This window comes from Simochromis diagramma, unplaced genomic scaffold (genome assembly GCF_900408965.1).
Source record: "Simochromis diagramma unplaced genomic scaffold, fSimDia1.1 OVJJ01000371.1, whole genome shotgun sequence".
Classification (NCBI taxonomy): domain Eukaryota; kingdom Metazoa; phylum Chordata; class Actinopteri; order Cichliformes; family Cichlidae; genus Simochromis; species Simochromis diagramma.
Window position 1 is genome coordinate 5,811,087 of NW_024386920.1, and position 21,033 is coordinate 5,832,119.

Here is a 21,033-nt window from a genome sequence, read left to right on the forward strand (position 1 = left end):
TATATGAGCAGTAGTGCTTTGATACAATAAAGAAAAACTGAGTGGAAATTGGCATTAACCCGTTCTCAAAACTCTATGGGACAATTCGTCATCACGTCACACGTAGGCTATTCTAAACTAGTAACCAAAGTTGATGGCCTATTTGAGTTTTTCATACACTCCTTAACTCGCTCATCATTCCGGTCACTACATCGGTCCTATGTCACATGCCAACATATATCAATTTCCTGTCCTCTGTGAAAACAGACAGGCACCAATGTTTTCGGTAATCTATACGAGGACGTGAAAGTACAGTTACCCTGAAAATTCAAATGCGTCATATAATACTGTTTAGTGTTAGCTTGTCACGTCTGCAGCTTGTCCGGTATGTTATTGTTTCCCCAAAACACTTCTATTGTGTCTTATGAGGTTTTCTTTGTGAGATTTTTGTTTTACATTTGAGGTGGTGCAGTGAATTAGCAAGCAGCAGCAGCTGTGTCCACAGTTTGAGTCCTGGTTCTGTTTTTGGTGGCTTGTGCAGGACTTAGGTCCCATTACACATGGACTATAGTGTGGGGTTTTAAAGGGTCTAACCTTGCCTGAACACACTGGTGGATTAATTCAGAATCTGTGAGTCGCATTGACAGTGAAACACGGAAAGGTGAGTCATATAATAAATGACACAACCTGAGTCAATGCAAACACAAAACCTGTATTTCACCAAAAACAGGGCAAATGACCTCAGAATTCATATGTGGAGTAAAAGACAATATAACAGACAGGATTTTATTCATTATCAGAGTTTGTCAACAGAGTCACAGATGGACTTGCATCTGCACAGTCTGTGGCTGCGGACCAATAGATATTATTGGATATTATTTTCGGGGAGCATTAACATTTGTCAGCCTGGTTCTATTTACTGACTTAAGATTCTGTGACCAGAGCCACTATGTAACAATACATATAACCCTCACCACAAACCCAAGTACTCAACTAATGGTACAATCTTGTAGCTGTGAGGACAGGCAAAGTTTTCTCATAACGGTCTTCTATATTCATTTGTTCTTACACTGTGCAAAAAGATATAGAGGAGCACAGAGCAGACACACAGTCTCCATATCAGTCCAGCAGCTGCAAAAGTGGTCACTCACTGACAGCACCTCATTAAAGCAGCCTCATTTACTAGAGTCAGGGCTTTTATGGTAGTCATTATGAGAGCAGGGGTAAGATTAATTTCTCACATTCATTTTTATTTTTTTTATGCACAAGTGTTTACAGGCCAGTCACACAGAGTTTTGGTCTAATGAAAAGTGGAAGAAAAACTCAAAGGTTAAGTGAATGTCATTTTAAGGAAGTGATGTCAAATACCAAATTGCTGTGGTTTTGACTTGTATAATCAGTTTCATTTTTAAAAAAGGATGCCAGCAAATATTACTGTATAGAGTATCCAGATGTGTTATTAAATGGTGTTATCTTTTGGGGGGGGGGGGGGGGGGTCTTTGCAAGCTCTGGATCTGCAAGCCACCATACAACCCACATCACCCCCAGCTTCTCCTTTTCATGCTGCTGTAAACAGAGCCATACCACTAACATAAATTACTACAGATGGAAATAATAATTTTCTTGTAATGATCGTCGTTTTAGCTGTTTCAGTTTGCTACAGCATTAGGAAGTGGGAGACTGATGGGAAAAGGCTGAACAGCTTCTTAGAAATATACATGTTCTATTTTGGAGCCATAGCTCAAGGCTGTGCAAGAGCTAAAGGTTTCTTTGAATAAAGACTCCACTTAAGTCATTAATGAGCATTTCAGATATGTTCCGGGGACACAGGAATATTGTGATGAAGCTCTAACAAAAAGTGTTTGCTGTTAAAAACAAATATGATCATCTTTGTCCCCACATGACTGTCATCTGTGTGTGAGTTTGCAGCAGCATTGCAGTGATACTTTTGAATGGGCCTGCAAACAACTGCGATGTAGTAAGAACAAAGAAATGTGTGTGTCAGTCCACGTGCTTGTCTTTTCTGAGCCAGTGATTACAAGGTGACATTGCTGTGCGTCTTCCTCCCCACCTTCCAACAGCTACATGAACTGGGCAAAATACTGCTGATGAGAACATGTCAACTCTTTTTGTTTGGGTCCACCTGTCAGTTAATTACTCTCTATTCTTTCCTTTTCCTCTTCTCCTCTCCCTCTAAGACATTGCAATATTAGCTGATGGCTTAGTGAACATGCTTGTGTCCTTTCGGCAGCACTTGCATATATAAAGAAATATCTAGACATGTCCTTCAAAGTTTTGCTTAATCTTAAAGATATTAATCGCATTCTCACAATCACACTGTAGCTGATGAGCATGCAGCAAGTTAGTTTAATTGCTCTTTCTTCAGCCACTCACTACACACAACTTTGGTATTTATGGTCATTCCAAAATATGACTTTTCGGAAAATGTTAAATTTTAAATTCTCTCTTTAAAAGTTTTTTGTTGTTGTTGTTGTTTTTAAGTTTGATGGATCCATGACTTTACAAAGCAGAGCTGGGGAAATGAAAAGCTGAAACGTGTTAGCTTAAATTTTGCCCAACTGCTAACGACTGTGGCTGTAGTAGAGCGCTGTTCATATGAGGAACTTTATTAATACGTGTAAGGGTCTTTCAGCTTTGTTTGTAGAGAAAGTCATGTGGTGATGAAAAATCTGCTTTTGGTGCAAATGCATAAATTTACACACAAATTTTAAAAATATATAGTCCACAGTCGTAGTTAATAAAGAAAGACTTCAAGAGATGAAGTCTTCAAGACTTCAAGACTTCAAGAGATGTCTTTTTATACTTTGACAATGAAAGGCAACATCATGACTAAGTTCACTTGTTTCTTACAGCCAAGCCCTCTGTCACATAGGCCTAACCCATAATTAAGTATAATGCTAAACAATTTGACCTTAAGGATCTCTGTAATTAGTCATCGCTCGTTAGTATATGACAGTGATGCAAGACTGTTTAATAAGCAGCAGCGTGTTCTCTCCTGGTAAAATGTTAACCATCCAATTACAAAACTGCCTCTCCACCAAATAACATCTAAACTAGATTTTATTCTACATTTCTGCAAAGCAACTGATAGTTTCATGTTTTCTTTACATGATCGTTATCATTAGTTTAATGTGTGTATAAAGGACAAAGACACTTTTTGGGGACACAACCATGAATGCATGTATGGGAGTGAGGTTTTTATTATGCAAATGAATGTTACAGGCATTTTTTATGTCAAAGGACAATTATGGGTCTTCTAAAAAAACATGTTATACATGCTGCGGCGTGTTATTTCCCGTAATGTGCTCAGTCAGAGACACGTACATACATGCACACTGGCTGTTATTTACACTGTTGAAATGTTCAAGTTTTCAGAAACATTTTTAACTAGTTAACATTAGTCTGAAGTCCTAACATTCCCCCAAAGAAAACTACACACCCTTTCCCTTGGTGCATGTTGTCCATGGAGACTTTTATAACCCCTGCCCATTTGGAGCTAGGAATAGCCCCCAGCAGTGGTTTTTAAAGATTTTGTCCTTCTCTTAATGGCTGAGGTTCATGAGGTAGAGCAGGTCATCTGTTAAGAAGGTCAGTGCTTCAATCCTTGACTGCTCCAATCTACATGCCAAAGTATCCTTGGACAACATACTGAAACCTTAGTTATTGCCAATGTGTTCACCATAATGTGAATTTTAAAAAGCAGAACTCAGATTTGGAAAAAAGTGCATGGGTTAATGAGACATCGTAGAAAGCACCGTGAGTGCTCGAGTAGAAAAGCATTATATAAGAACCAGTCAATTTGCTAGTGTTACATAGTATTCAGGTCTTAAACCTGTCAAAGTGTGAATTGGTTTTCAAAAGGCATCATGGCAAAACTGGCTCTGTATAAATAGGAAAGAGGTTGTCGTTAGCTGTAGGGTATAACTTGACAAGCTTTGTGGAAAAGCTTTTATTATGATTTCTAACCCAAGTTTTAAACGCAGGTAAACATTAGTGATAACCCTTATAGCAGACAAGTCTGGCCTGGATCTGGTGTCAAGCTGACACTGTTGGCTGACTTGTGGCATGGTAAGTGGTATGTCATCCAGATGGGCCAGGCCTGGCGTAGGTGGCACTGTTTATGTGATGACATGCCACATCTGCCCCGATTGTGGTTTGATTTATGTGGCCCAGGCTCATAGAAAACAGGTCTGGCCTGGATCCGGCATCAAGCTGGCACTTCTGACTGACTGGTGTCATGGCAGGGTGTATGTCAACCAGATGTGGGCCAGGTCTGGCAATGATGGCAATATTTATGTTCCTATTTTCCCATTTTAGTTAGAAAACCCAAATGCCAATTTGCAATACTATACTGCTATGCTAGCCAATGTTTCAAATGCAGGTTTGACAGATTTGTGAGTTTACACTTTATCCAAAACCTAGTGAGGGTTTACTCGTGGTTACCACTGGGTGGCTCTAGCTCAGGAGGTTGAGCAGGTCACCTACTGATCAGAAGGCTAGTGGTTTGATCCCTGGCTCCTCCACTCTGTATGAATGTAGTTAGGAAGCACTCAGTTTAAAGAAAGTGTGTGATTGGGTGAATGTGGCATGCTGTATAGAGCACTTTGAGTAATCTGCTAGAGTAGAAAAGTGCTATGTGAGATTCACTGTCTGAACAGAGTTTTGTCATGTTACTTTTGCACTATTATGTTGTTATTACATGGCTTGTTTAAGGTACACATTAGGCTGACATCTGGGGCCAGAGCTGAAACTGTTCTGGGCCAGCGCAGGGCCAACAGTGTGTCTGCAACTGGCTTTGTGCTGGCCCATGTGTGGGCCACCTCTGGCAAACCAGATCTGGGCCACCAAAGGGCCATCATTCTTTGTGGTATGTGGGCCATGTGTAAGCACATTGTGTGGGCCAGATCCGGGCCACACCAATTTTGCTATGTGGGATATATTTTTGTTTGACTATCTTTTCACTCTGAAAAGGAATAAAACTTCAAATCAATCAAGTCCTGAGTTTTAGGAGGACAGAACTTTCATTTATAGTATCTTCTTCTTCTTTTTCTGTCATTGCAGATCTTACAGGTGAATCTAGTGATGTCCATCCTGCTGTATGTGATGGTCCTCGTGTACCTCTATGGTATTCAGGCAACCAACATGGGTAGCAGTCAACAGCAGCAGCAGCCAAGTCCAGACCCTTTAAACTCTCTCATAATCCAGCTACTTCAGGCTGACCTAACAAGGGGGAAGACCAGAGGGAACCAGAGCGAGCAGGGGAAAAGCAGAGACACTGAGCCGCGGGACACTCTGCCTCCCGTCAAGATTGAAAACTTTCCTTTGGAGGACAAAGGAGATGCAGAGGAGTGGCTAGAAACGCGTCACAGTGATGATTTTCTGATGGATCAGCCGGTGATGCTGTTGAACTTGGACATCCTTAGGCAACACAAGCGCTATAACTCGCCGCGAGTGCTACTGAGCGACCGGCCTCCACTGCAGCCACCACCATTGTACCTTTCTGATAATTTTGTGAGCAGTGTACCGGTCTTAGGGGCAGCAGGAAACAAGACACGAAAGAAGCGTCACACTGAGCACAAGAGCTACCGGGGGGAATATTCTGTTTGTGACAGTGTGAGCGACTGGGTGATGAATAAAACGTTAGCATACGACATCAAGGGACAGCGCGTGACTGTTCTGGCCAAGTTTAAAACCAGTGCCACAAAAGACATCAGACAGTTCTTTTATGAGACACACTGTCGGACCTCCAAGCCTGTCAAGGATGGCTGCAGGGGCATTGACGACAAGAACTGGAACTCACAGTGCAAGACGGCGCAGTCGTATGTTCGAGCACTGACACAGTTTCAAGATCAAGTGAGCTGGAGGTGGATACGCATAAACACTTCCTGTGTCTGTGCATTGTCAAAGAAACGTCGCAGGACGTAAGAGACTTGTTGGGAATTCTACTTCCTGTATAGGATTTTATTTCCTGCTCACAGTGCTTCCCATCACAGGATTATGTGTCATGTCGGTGACCAGCAAAAATCTGTTATAAAGTGATGCTTCTACTGAAGAATCTTAGGTCCATTTAAATGATATTTCAACATTAATGTGCTGCTCTAAATCCAAACGCTGGTGCAGCACTGAGGAACTCACTTAAGGGGATGGGTGGGGGTGTGGGGAGGGAGGCAATAAGTGTGTGAGAGAGAACTGTATATATAAATTATTTAAATTATAAAAAATGCATGTAGTTTATACATGTTTATCTATCTATATATGATCTATGACTATATTTGTGTTATTTATTGAAATAAGTCTTCTTCAAAAGGATAAAATGTTTATAAAAAGGAACAAAACAATCTAGGAACTCATTCAGAGACTGTAATACTGAGATGGGCTGCAAAGGTGCTTCACAGTAAGACTTTATGTGTGCCTTGACCAGTGTGGCTCCAGAGCTGAGCAATAGGACGTGGTAACTCACAGACAGCATTTGCTGCAAATGGTTTGGTGAGTGAACCTAAAAAAATGACAGAACAGCAGGGACCTACTGACCAATATGGAGCCCAAATTCTGACCGATTTGACATTTGTGATCATAGACATGTACACTGCATTCACAATTGACACTACTTTTATGATGTAATGCACAGCAAGCCCATTCTTTCATATGGGAGACAATTTTGACCAATAAAAAAAACTTCTTGTGGAACCTGCTGGCAGTGACTGGAGATTCAAGATTCACAGACCACCTTGGCTTTGTTCACCAATTTTTAATCTCAACTGGTATCTTGAGCTGTTTTTGTTTCTTCCTTTTAATAAAAATGTATATTTCTTAAAGTTGGAACATTTTCATTATTTAAATGCTAATATGAAACGCTTCCAGTTTTTCTGACTTATACCATTATTTACCTCTTTACAACAAATGCAGCCAATTCCAAACTGTTAGTTTGTAAACCCACAGAGCTAATAAGAGTCTATAATTATCCAAATAAACATTTCCTTAATTACTTCAATTTAGGGGGGAAATTGAGTTTATTTATTAGCATTTATGCATTATATGTAATGTCTCTAAAATTTGATAAAAATAAAAAGATTCAGTGTTATAGTTATTCAGTTCACCTTATAATGCCAATCATCTCATAACATAACCCTGCAATATTAAGAGAAACTCTATGAGTTTGGTGATTGTGGGGAGGAAGAACACCCTCTTAAGAAGAGAAGCCAGAAAAGAAATAAAACGTGGCAAAAGTCTTTATTTTGTCATCTTTTACACTTACATGAGAGTCAGAAAACTGAAGTTCAGACTAAACAGACTGTTATGTTTATTCACTAATGATTGAAGATAGAGCATTTGTATTTTTCACATTTTAAAAAAATGTTTTGTTACAACGACAAAACCAACAATGGATTGATTCCAGTAAATGGAAATGTCTGTGTCGCCAAACCAGTTACGGCTCCCCTGGATCTTTATCAGATTGTTACATTGAGTAACATTGTTGAGTACAGCTGAAACTATGGTGAACCACTGTTACAGACAATTATTCAGCCTTTTTTTAAAAGAAAAATTACAACATATTTTTAGGACACACTTTAAGGATGATTGTCTTAAGTTAGCTATTGAGTGTCACAAACTGGAACCTAAAACACATGTATGGTTAGCTTTTGTATTGTCTTAATAAAAGCAAGCCTATAGATTTTTACTATCCTTGTCTTTATATCAGAGCTATTTTGCAAATTTTCCAGTTCAATGGATATTTTACTCTACTACAGTAACTTGAAATGACTCGAATTTCAAAACGATCAGCAATTTTAATATATAAATTTAAATTAAATTGTATGAAAAAGAACAAAAAAACAATTATTTTATCCAAAAACAGATCTTTTTTTTTTTTAGTTCTAACCTAACTAACCTCAACGAATTTGTTTTTAATGCCAGATTCTAACCAAGTTATTGGTAATGCCTAAACGTTTTGTTGTTGTTGTTGTTGTTGTTGTTTTTTAAGCATTTGATTAAAAATGATACAAAGGATATGTTAAAATGATCTGACATGTATGACACAAATTTTGGTGTCTGTGTATCTAAACTGCAAAATGACTGACCAATCCCTCCAAACTGAAAAATATGCATTTTGTGTAATTAGACACAAATCAGTGCACACAAGACAGACTAATGTCGAGAGAGGGGGAAAGAAAGGGGTTTAGTAAAGGTTTAATCAATGGTTATTGCTTTCACTAATGACATGTTTTACATTTCCTTTGCAGCAGAGAGAGAGAACAAAGGTATCAAAGCTTCATCTGGTGGGGTCAATGTTCAGATTTTAACAATATGGACATTAAAAGTTTAAAAAAATGTATCTGTTTACTTTAAGCCGTTTTACTCAAATTGCAGAACAAAATTTATAAGGTAGTCAAAATTATTTGTTAAAGAACTGAAACAAAAAAAGATGCAGGTCCAAATATCTAAAGAATCAACTTAAGTGTCCCAATGCATGAAATGGTAATGATATGACAAATGCAGGATAAAATTATCTGATACTTATCACCATATGATATCATCTATAGTATTCAGAGGCTGGAAAAACAGTCATTGCAGAGGCTGTATTAAGGGGCAAAAACTTAAGATCAAAATATTTTAAGTCATTATTTCCTTAGACTAAACATAGGGTAATTATAGGAACAGTTGATACAAACAATCTGCAGCCTTGATGCTGAAAATAATAAACAGGAGATCAGTACAGACAGAATGGCACCAAAACAAGGGCATGAAAAAATCAAATCAAGCAACGCTACAGAAACAGACGTGATTGTCAAAAATGTGACTCAGTCATTATCAAATTCTTGTGCGGTCACTGCAGACAGGAACGTGTATACTAAAGCTAAAAGTATGTTGTGTATCATAATGTGAAATCATAATGATTCAGATGATAAGAAAGAGATTCCACCTCAGGCAGCATACACTGTGAGAGTACAGGGTGGGCTATTTATTATGTTACGTTGAAACCAAGCACACCATTGTTTTTCTTGTGACATTACCAATAAGTTTGATGTGTCACATGGCCCTCTTCCTATTGAAAAAACAAAAGTTGAATCCAAGATGGCCGACTTCTAAATGGCCACCATGGTCACCACCCATCTTGAGGAGTTTGCCCCCTCACATATAATAATGTGCCACAAACAAGACTTTAATATCACCAACCATTCCCATTTTATTACGGTGTATCCATATAAATGGCCCATCCTGTACATTACCTGTGGCTTGGACTCATTTTCTAGAGTAAAAAATTCTGTAATGAAGCAATCCAACAGCTAAAGGGTCACAGCTGTTGATGCTAGGCTAAAAACTAGATGCTGCATACATTTTGTTTTTAAAGGTTTTTCTGTGGGACATGTAATATTACAATCTGATGTTTGAAACATAATTAAAGTGTAAGAGCCTTTTGCTGAAGATGCAATTGCACTTTAATGGTAAGGAAAGAGAAATGAGTGGTACAAAAATGTAAGAGATACCAATACAAAAACATGCCCACAAGCAGAAAGAAAGAAACACAAAGACGATAAGCAACATTTCTTTTAATGTTGTGATGAATAAAATGATTAAGCAGACTCCATATAACAAAACAAAAAGGGTGGTAACTGATAATGCTGCATATACAGTGGGGCAAAAAAGTATTTAGTCAGCCACCGATTGTGCAAGTTCCCCCACTTAAAATGATGACAGAGGTCAGTAATTTGCACCAGAGGTACACTTCAACTGTGAGAGACAGAATGTGAAAAAAAAATCCATGAATCCACATGGTAGGATTTGTAAAGAATTTATTCGTAAATTAGGGTGGAAAATAAGTATTTGGTCACCTCAAACATGGAAAATCTCTGGCTCTCACAGACCTGTAACGTCTTCTGTAAGACGCTTTTCTGTCCCCCACTCGTTACCTGTATGAATGGCACCTGTTTGAACTCATCATCTGTATAAAAGACACCTGTCCACAGCCTCAAACAGTCAGACTCCAACCTCCGCCATGGCCAAGACCAAAGAGCTTTCGAAGGACACCAGGAAAAGTATTGTAGACCTGCACCAGACTGGGAAGAGTGAATCTACAATAGGCAAGCAGCTTGGTATGAAAAAATCAACTGTGGGAGCAATCATCAGAAAATGGAAGACATACAAGACCACTGATAATCTCCCTCGATCTGGGGCTCCACGCAAGATCTCATCCCGTGGGGTCAAAATGATCATGAGAACGGTGAGCAAAGATCCCAGAACCACACGGGGGGACCTGGTGAATGACCTGCAGAGAGCTGGGACCAAAGTAACAAAGGTCACCATCAGTAACACACTACGGCACGGCGTAGTGTGCAGGGAAGTGTGCAGGGAATCAAATCCCGCAGTGCCAGACGTGTTCCGCTGCTGAAGCCAGTGCATGTCCAGGCCCGTCTGAAGTTTGCCAGAGAGCACATGGATGATACAGCAGAGGATTGGGAGAATGTCATGTGGTCAGATGAAACCAAAGTAGAACTTTTTGGTATAAACTCAACTCGTCGTGTTTGGAGGACGAAGAATACTGAGTTGCATCCCAAGAACACCATACCTAGTGTGAAGCATGGGGGTGGAAACATCATGCTATGGGGCTGTTTTTCTGCCAAGGGGACAGGACGACTGATCCGTGTTAAGGACAGAATGAATGGGGCCATGTATCGTGAGATTTTGAGCCAAAACCTCCTTCCATCAGTGAGAACTTTGAAGATGAAACGAGGCTGGGTCTTCCAACATGACAATGATCCAAAACACACCGCCCGGGCAACAAAGGAATGGCTCCGTAAGAAGCATTTGAAAGTCCTGGAGTGGCCTAGCCAGTCTCCAGACCTCAACCCCATAGAAAATCTGTGGCGGGAGTTGAAAGTCCGTGTTGCTCGGCGACAGCCCCAAAACATCACTGCTCTCGAAAAGATCTGCATGGAGGAATGGGCCAAAATACCAGCTACTGTGTGTGCAAACCTGGTAAAGACCTATAGTAAACGTTTGACCTCTGTTATTGCCAACAAAGGTTATGTTACAAAGTATTGAGTTGTATTTTTGTTATTGACCAAATACTTATTTTCCACCCTGATTTACGAATAAATTCTTTACAAATCCTACCATGTGAATTCATGGATTTTTTTTTCACATTCTGTCTCTCACAGTTGAAGTGTACCTCTGGTGCAAATTACTGACCTCTGTCATCATTTTAGGTGGGGGAACTTGCACAATCGGTGGCTGACTAAATACTTTTTTGCCCCACTGTATAGTGCACAGCGTATTCCAAAACTCCAAAAGAGAGCAGGGCAGAAAATCAACTAGGTGTGAAGACAAAGACAGGAAATAAAAACCAAAAAAAAGTAACTTGAGAAAAACAGATATCAAAATAAAACAGGAAACAGTCAAAAGACAACCAAACAGCAAGACATGAAGACCAGCACTATAAACATGCTGAAGAAATGATAAAAGAGAGACAGGAGCCCACAAGTTCTGGTGTTCTCTAAAGTTAACTGAAATAAATATATATATTATATTAGTGGATTAATATTGCACTTGCTGTCACTATTCTCATAACTGGCAAATGACGGATTATGATACACATAATACCCACTAATGCTGCCCTTCGAATTTCACACTGAAACTACAAAACTTTTCCTTCATTTGATATTTGTTCCAAGTATTGATAGGTGATACTGAGCTTGTACTGATGCTGAACATTCATCAAAAATAATTGACAGGCTAATATCATTACTTGAACTAATTATACATAATGTGGTCAATTTGAAATAAATGACTTGGAAAATGTACTGGTAGGTTTTAAAAGTCACAGATAACATAAGAAACACTACTATCAATTACCTTGACTGACCTTGATTTTTGCCCAAAAGGCACAGAAATTCAGAAAGTCCTGACGGCCATGGTATCCATTAATTTCATGTATGGTCTGCAACTGAATATCATTCATTCAGCTCAACTTTATTTGATTCTAAAGGGCTTCTGGTGTTATAAATTGAAACTGTCTGAGTCATTATCAGATGTTTTCTGCAGCCAACTCCAGCACTGGTGGTGTGACTGTTTACTTCTGGTGACACTGGGTGTGCAGTGGGCTTATGTAAAGCCCACTGCACACCGCACACAATGTATGTTATTAGAGTATTGAGAAAATTTACTTCCTATATCATTATTTCACCCCATCAAAACAAAACGTGTGGTTGCTTAAACCCAACCGTACTCTTAACACAAATACAGTACTGTGTTGTATTTTGCTTCCAAAGCGCAAGAATTTTGTGTACTTTTTTAAAGTGCTGTTGAGTAATAGTCCTCCAGGTTTTTGATCATTTTTATTTGGACACTTTGACTGTGTTTTTACTCATTTTCTGTCTAGTCTTTATTTTTATCATTACCACACTCAAGGGATGAACCAGTGTTGTGTATAGATAAAAAAAGACAACTTAACAAAAAAGCAATTTAAATGGTATCTTTGGGCATCTCTAGTAACAGAGATGCTGTTACTAGAGATGTTAAAAACATATCATTTGTTCTATTTTTTTAGCTGAATATATTAAAAATACAAAAAGAAAACTTGGTATATTTTAGCATGGAGCAAAGTGTATCCTTAAAAAAAGTGGACAAACCAAAAAGTGGCAGAGCTAAAAAACAAACAAACAACCAAACAAAACCGTCTGTAAAAATTAGGGAAAAAAAATCCGGCAAATCAATTTGTTGAGTCATTACATTTGTAAACACTGTAGTATTGCACTGTTGTTCTTGCATTAGCAATACAGTCAAGGAAGGTTTGTACAACCGTTGAACCGTTTGGGGCATCTGTCAAAGAAGCTCAAAAACCTTTAAATGGTGTGCAGACTCCGCCCACTCAGCCGCCCGCTGGTGAATTAATCAGGTGAACCTAGTCCAAATAAAGTCATGAGGTCATCCACTGCAAATCATTTCTCTTCAAAAGTGTTCACTAAAAGTCCCAGCAGTTAGACTGCCAACGGTTACCCATCACCCTTCGGTAATTTGTTATTAATAAGTAGCAGGTGAAATAAGTGGAAAGAGGAGCGCCAGAATGTGTGACTTCTAATGACACTGGGTTTTACTGAGAGGTAAAGCTGGCTTAAGGAGATGTACATGCATGCAGAGCTGGGATCTGAGGCTGTAATCTCCTATTCTAAGAGCAGCTTACCACTTGTCAGGCTGCAGAGTAGAGCCGATCAGCAACACCTTGGTGCTTTTGTTCCTTGCCTTAGAGTCAGAGCTATAAGTACATCACCAACTTGACTAATCTGTGATGTCACAACAACGCACATCTCAGGATAGTATTGGTAGGTGAACTTGGCAAAGGTAGCTGTAAGAGTAGCCAACATGATTACGTATTTGGAAGTACTAAGGAACCGCTCAGCAGTATCTGTTGCAAGTCGTAACATCTGTGTCTACTGAGGATAAATAAAAGTTTACAGGCATTTTTTCCCACCCTGCAAGCGGTGATATTTTTCTCACAGAAAGAAAACCAGCATTTCAGGCGATTGCCACACTTATTGGAGAAAAGCAAGTACTGTAGTATTATTCCAAGATGGCGCCGGTGCACGTGGCTTGCTGTCCTCGGCTATATCTGCTTCGCTGCTTTTTACCCTCTCTACGCTCTTTATGGACCTTGGCATTGTATCTTTTTATCCTTTTAGTTGTATGCTCATCTAATGGCTGTGCACTGATTACATACGACAGGCAAACACTTTTAAATCTAAGACTCTCTCATTCCTCTCGGCCTGATCCATGCTGGAACCTGGGTGACGCCACCATGCCCCGACCGGACCCCCCGACCGGACCCCCCGACCGGACCCTCCGACCGGCTTCCTCCACCTACCTATTCCGAATCTACACAAGAAACGCTATAGGAAACGCGGTAGAAGGAGCAGCCGTCGCGTTTGCCTCAGGGTCTACTTTAAAGCCAGAGCCACAGGCTACCCACATGCCAGCCTGGATATTTTATCTTCTTTCCCTCCTTTCCAGGAGTGCTCTGATGCTAAGTTGCTCACCCACCGTTGGATCTGCTCAGCCGACCACGAAGTCTACCCTGCCATTCCTGTGGCATGTTTTCCTGCTCGGGTTTGGATAACATCTTTCCGACGTGGCATTTGCCGAAGCAACCTAAGTGTCCTACGACGCACCACCCGTGGCGACTTAGCCCCTAGGATACGGATGGCAATGCTTAATGTCAGGTCGCTGGTCAATAAGACCTTTCTCTTAAATGACTTCCTCTCCACTAATGGGATTGATGCTTTATTCCTGACTGAAACCTGGATTCGTCCTGGTGAGTTTATCCCTTTTACCGAACTTCTTCCATCGGACTGTGTCGCTTTTAGCTCACCAAGGCTTACTGGCGGCGTAGCCTCGGTCTTTAAAAATTCTTATGCAGTTCGGCAGCTACTCTCACCTACCTACTCTAGCTTTGAAGTCCAATTATTGGAGATGACTGCATCCACGACCACACTCTGCGTGGTGGTTTATCGACCACCTAAATATAGCAAATATTTTATCACGGACGTTGCTGATCTCCTAGGCTCCGTTCTTTTTAAGTATGGTTGTGTTCTCATTGTCGGTGATTTAACATACACACTTGCTGTAAGGATGACCCATTTGCTAAAGACTTCCTTACTTTAACGGACTCGTTTAACCTGGCTCAGTGGGTTAATGACCCAACGCATGTTAAAGGACATATTTTGGACTTGGTTTTCTCATATGGTCTGGACATATGCTCTTGCTCTTGACGAAGGCAGTCACACTTTTCTCCTCTCCTCCTCTCCCTTAGCTTCCCTGCTTAGCTTCTTATGTCCTTGTCTAGTCTAGTGTTTTTTTGTATTACTTTTCCCTGGAACACTCTCCCACAGTCTGTTCTCTAAAACCTAAAAGAGGAATTATGGATTTGATCAACTGGTCCCTAAATGCAATTGACACCCCTTTCTCAACGAGAAGTTTGGGCTTGGGTGAGCGTGAGTGCTTAAGATATCTACCTATTTGGAACCATGGTAACAGGGTTCTGGCTGATCGGAGCTGGCTTGGCCCTGACTTATCGAAGAATTAAGAAAGCGGAACCGGCTGTTCAAACCCCCACAAGGCTGCCCGCTGGGATTGGAACGATGGGAAGAGGTGTGAGTTTCTCAAAATGGGCTCACTGAGTGCAGCACGGATAAGATCTTGGAAAGGCTTACGGCTGCCGCGAATACTCAGAATAAGATCTCTGACTGCAGACTGGATACATCTTGGAAGGGCTCGCTCCGAATAACATCTCTGAGCGCAAATTGGATGACATCTCGGGGAGGCACACTGTCGTGAGTTCTCAGAATCGGCTCTTTGAGCACGAGAATGACAACATCACAGAGCGCAAGTATGGCGAAGCTCGCAGCTCTCCAACGGGAGATTGAGAGACCAATGTTGGACTGTAGAACTGCTTTGAAATTCATATGAGCTGTTCGCACTAAAGTAAAAAGCACCATCACTTCATGCGGATACCCTTTCGGCGCCAGGTGCGGTCACAAGGCTGGAGCCGAACAAAAACACCCTGATAACGTGTTTAGTCTGTTCCTTCCGATTCCATGCAAGGCCACCTGGGTTGGCTGGAAGACTGTTTACTTAGCCTAGCTGGGCGAACGACTCTGTCTCAGCTGAACTCTGGACACGCACACACATACATATACACTGATATGCACACACTCATCCCCCCTCCCTTTCCAAACGCCTTCGATGCTTGTTCCCTCCTGGGAACATGGCGGGTCTGAGCCCGCGCTGGAATGGTAGCGCTGGGCAGGATGGGTGTTGTGTTTCCTTCGGATTACTCCTCACCCCCCACCCGACCCTGTGGCTTATCACGTGTTCCATAATGTTGTGCTGTGGACATTTATGTGCTTTTTTGTGCAGAGGAGTTTTTTTGTTTCCTGTTCTCATGCTGGGCTCCTGGGAGGACAGGAGCCCAGCAGGTCTCTTTTTTTTCCTCTTGTACTTTCCCATTGTAGTGTATATTTCAGTGTTATTTTTCTGTAACGCTACCGATCTCCAACCTGTATCCCCATGTGATGTCTGTGTTTTGTGTGTAAGGTCGGGGGGGGGTCCTATTTCATTTCACTGCAGGGCAACCTGCACGTGGTGAATAAAGCCTTGATTGATTGATTGATTGACATTTGTATCAAGGATATAAGTGACGCTGGGATCTAGGATCATTTCCCAGTTATATTTGATACTGGCTTATGCACTAATGAACTACATCCTGCGGCTCCCCTTCGCTGCTACGTGTAATTAATGTTGAAGCGGTGTCAAACTTCTCTATGTCTTTCTTGGATTCTGCATCTGTCACTCTCGACTGTTGTTCTTTTCACTCGGTTGATGACTGTGCTAATACCTTGTTATCGCTATTTTCTTCAATCCTTGATACTGTTGCCCCCATTAAGATGAAGCGCCCTAGAACCTACTCTCAGTGTTGGCTTAATGACACTACGCGCGCTTTACATCACGTGTGTCGGCGTGCTGAGAGAAGGTGGAAAAAAGATAAACTTCAGGTTTCTCATGACATGCTACGGACTTAAAATTCCAAAGTGCTGCTAAAACGGCCAAAGCGTCCTTCTTGTCCAAAATCATCCTGGCCAATGACCATAACCCCCGTACCTTATTTAAAATTTTTAACTCTGTGCGGAGTTAAAAATTGGTGTGCCTCAAGGATCAGTTTTAGGCCCTATTCTCTTCTCATTGTATTTGCTCCCTCTAGGTGCAATCTTTGAAAAATACAATATCGCCTTCCACTGTTACGCCGATGACATACAGATCTATTTTGAACTTACTGACGACCTTGCTGTGTCCCTGCACTACTTTCAAGAATGCATGCGGGAGGTCAAAGAATGGTTCCTGAGTAATTCTCTTGTTTTAAATGATAAGAAGACTGAGATTGTTCACCAGTAAAATCCCTGATGCCCAACTCTGTGCTGCCTTGGGTTCCTTTGCTAGCTCTTCCTGTGACTATGTCAGTAACTTGGGTGTACTGCTGGATAGCTCGCTCAACCTCGATAAGCAAGTGTCTGCTGTAGTGAGATCTAGCTTCCACCAAATGCGCTAGGCATTATGTTCCGTGAATAAGCAAAAGCTTATTCACGCTTTTGTGACCTCCAGGTTGGATTATTGCAATTCCTTGTACTACGGTCTTCCCTCTTCTCTTCTTCTTAGACTGCAAACAATCCAAAATGCAGCAGCCCGCCTCTTGACTGGTACCAGGAAATTTTGCCCTATTACTCCTGTTCTAGCTAGCTTGCATTGGCTGCCCATAAAGTAACGTATTCAATTTAAAATATTACTCCTTACATTCAAAACTATTAATAAATTAGCGCCAAGTTATCTTAGTGAACTTCTCAAATCACATACTCCTGCTAGAACACTTAGATCTGCCACTCAACTACTTCTGACCCAACCTAGGTCTCAGCTGAAGTCCCGGGGTGACCGTGCGTTTGCTCTGGCTGCCCCGGTACTGTGGAATAACCTTCCTCTCGACATCCGCGCATCTGATTCCATTGCACTGTTCAAATCACGACTAAAAACCCACTTATTCAATCTTGCCTTTCCTTCTAGTTAATATTTCTTTTATGATTTTATATTATGCACTTTTATGCTCATTTAATTTCTTCTTTGCTCTGTACCTGTTGCTTTCCTATGTATCAGTGACAGCTACCGGCTTGAATACCTAGTAGTTGCTTTGGTCCTATTTCTATTATCTTCCTTCTATTCTCTATGTTACTTGTTAAGCACCTTGGCATACCCTTGGTTTTTAAGTGTGCTTTATAAATAAAGTTTATTATTATTATTATTATTATTATTATTATTATTATTAATATTATTATTATACCTACTTGGCTTGGGTGTAAGGGTTTTAACTTATATCCTTCTTACTTGCTTGACTAACAAGAAAGGCAGTGGATTATAGCAGGAAATAGGATTCTTTTACTGAACTACAAGAGGTTTTCTCTTCTCTGTCCGGAATTGATACTCCTGTGTGTGTTGGGCGATGAGGATTTGCAGGAAGGTGTGTTCAAGGTGAAGCTATCCACAATGATTGGTGTGTGAAATCAAAATTCTGAACTTGGGCACTGAAAAGCTACTCCGAGGTTTTCATTCAATCCTGGCACCTGGTGAGAACCTGAAGGTGTTTGCAGGTGGCAACAAGATCTGGTAACTGTCAGTCCAACTGGAGCTCAGACATTACAGCTAAAAAGTAGGAAATTGCTTCAGAGCCAAGAACAGTTTTGAGTGTTGACAACTTCTCAAACATTTTAAAACAAACAAAATGAAACTGAACTTTTTCAGAGGTGGTTTAGCTGGAATCTGCAGCATGGCCCGAGGCCTGTAGATCTGATGATTATCAGCATGTGCACAATAAATATATTATATATTTCTTTTTGGCAGTCATTAAAAAAATGCAAACAGTGTTGGTGTTTTTGTCGCTGGGCTAGTCAAGAGAAACTCTGTAAACCTGAGCAAAACAACGGAAATCAGAAAAACACAGCAAAAGCTGAATTATATATATCACAAAACAGAAGTGTTTTTATGGAAACAGTAATATGACAGAACAGAAGTGACAAGCTAATATTATCTATAATATTAAATGAATTATGCGATTAAAACAGCCGGCATTTTTATTTTTGTCATTATTATTATTATTATTATTATTATTATTATTTTATTTTATTTTATTTTAAATAAGCTTTTGTAGGGTTTTTCTATTTGCTGGTGTTTTATTAAGTTGCAGTCCATTTGACCTCAGGATTAAAGAGCACTTCAGAGCAGCAGATCATACCCAAAGCTAGTTGGGGCATTCCATAAAACGGCTTTGAGGGATCTACTAATACTAGGTTTTTTAAACTCCTTGCATTTCAAGACAAATGGCCTTATATGGTCCTCAAGGAGGCCCACTCACATTATCACCAAAATAGGAATGTTCTACAGTATCATTTAAATATGAGTCATTGTTGAACTGCATATTAATGGTGCAATATGCCACTCAATGTGCTGGAATTTGGGTTAAGATTGTTTAAGAGCTTTGGATAGGAACATGTAGGTAGGGATCCAGTGAATTTAGCAAAATTTTAAAGCAAACAATTCACTCACAGGTCCTGCAAAAGATACTGTTAAAAGTGTAGCGCTTTGACTTGTTTACCTAAAAAGTAATGGTTAGAACACAAAGGCATCATAAAATCTGCAAACTGATGCCATCACCCTGAACAAAGACAGAAGCATTTTATGAAGTGGAAGTATAGACAGTACTTTACCCATAATCTGTTTTCCTCTTTTTTAGCACACCACAAAGATGATAGTGGTGCTGACAGTCTTTGACATTGGAAACCAAAAGAAAAACAGAAGTGATGCCAAAGGCTTGATCAAAAGTCTTAAAGGATTCTAGACCACAAAATATCAAGTGGCTGTGTTTGATAGAAGCCAGCCCACATGGAGGCATTTAATTGGGTGACAATGGGAGGCCTGTGTACATGGTAGTAGGTGAGTGCACAGTGGTGTGTACATACACTTCAGGGGATAAGAGAGGAAATGAGAAGGCGCAGTTCACTGAGATGATTGGCAGGTAAAATTTCCTGCGATATTGGGTAGCTGGTCTGTGGTGTGAACATCTGGAGTTAAATGCAGAACTGACCACCCACTGGTTCAGAGTGTGTGTGTGTGTGTGTGTGTGTGTGTGTGTGTGTGTGTGTGTGTGTGTGTGTGTGTGTGTGTGTGTGTGTGTGTGTGTGAGCAGACAGAACAAATGGGCAATGAAAAGCGACAATGTTGGAGGTGCAGACACGCATAAATAAAATCCATTTGGTCTTTATGATATCTGCCAATGTGTTGCAATTCTCAACTGCCAAGTCGAATTAGAGCTACAATCAACAGCTTGACACTAAAACAACATAAGTGAACTATGAACACTTTTTTTTCCTAATAGAAATGTGGACAAACACATGTATTTTGCTGCATGAGAAAGCAAAGTGCATCTGATTTTCCTATTTTGTAATTTCTATGAATGCCAATGAGAATATGATGATTTTTATTATTATGACTCTTGAGCTGAAGGATGATTGTGTTGACCAGTGTTGGGAAGGTTACTTTTAAAATGTATTCCACTACAGATTACAGAATACATGCCCCAAAATGTATTTGGTAACGTATTCCGTTACGTTACTCAATGAGAGTAACGTATTCTGAATACTTTGGATTACTTAATATATTATCATGCTTTTTACAACTACATGAATTTACTATTGCTGTGTGATTTATTACTATTACTGAAGATTATTCGCCACATCAATACCAACTTTTTAAATCTTAATATAAAACGAGTAACAGTAGGGTGGACATTAGGTGAGGCTGCACTTTAAGCAGCAATCTCGTAAAGAAAACTATTCCGCCACAGGTCTGTGGCTCCGAACCGTAGTAAAGGGACCTCTGACTAATACACCAGGTTCCGGGTCGTGCTTGTAGCCAAAAACTAGCTTTACTTTGTTGTCTGGGTCAACTTTGCTAGCGAGAGACAGAGAGAGGCGTTGAAAGGCTGCTCCAACGGAACTTATTGTCCATCCATCTTCTTCCGCTTTGTCCGGGGCCATGTCGTGGGGGCAGCAGCCTAAGCAGAGAAACCCAGACCTCCCTCTCCCCAGCCACCTCCTCCAGCTTATCCGGGGGAACACCAAGGTGTTCTCAGGCCAGCCGAGAGATATAATCTCTCCAGCGTGTCCTGGGTCTGCCCTGGGGCCTCCTCCCGGTGGGACATGCCCGGAACACCTCACCAAGGAGGCGCCCAGGAGGCATCCTTGTCAGATGTCCGAACCACCTCAGCTGGCTCCTTTCGATGTGGAGGAGCAGTGGCTCTACTCTGAGCCCCTCCCAGATGGCTGAACTTCTCACCCTATCTCTAAGGGAGAGGCCATCCACCCTTCGGAGGAAGCTCATTTCCGCCGCTTGTATCTGCGATCTCGTTCTCGGAACTTATTGTTTCGGAGGAAAACACAAACACAGTGT

At 40.8% G+C, this 21,033-nt stretch overlaps 1 protein-coding gene across 1 annotated transcript in view; it reads left to right on the forward strand.

Moving 5' to 3' along the window:
* ntf3 (neurotrophin 3) overlaps positions 1-7,678 on the forward strand; it is a 40,962-nt gene extending 33,284 nt beyond the window's left edge. Inside the window, exon 2 of the mRNA XM_040036767.1 lies at positions 5,062-7,678. Within this exon, the coding sequence (XP_039892701.1) occupies positions 5,062-5,925 (864 nt within the window). The 3' untranslated portion in view covers positions 5,926-7,678. The remainder of the gene's footprint in view (positions 1-5,061) is intronic.
* Positions 7,679-21,033: the final 13,355 nt, after the last annotated feature.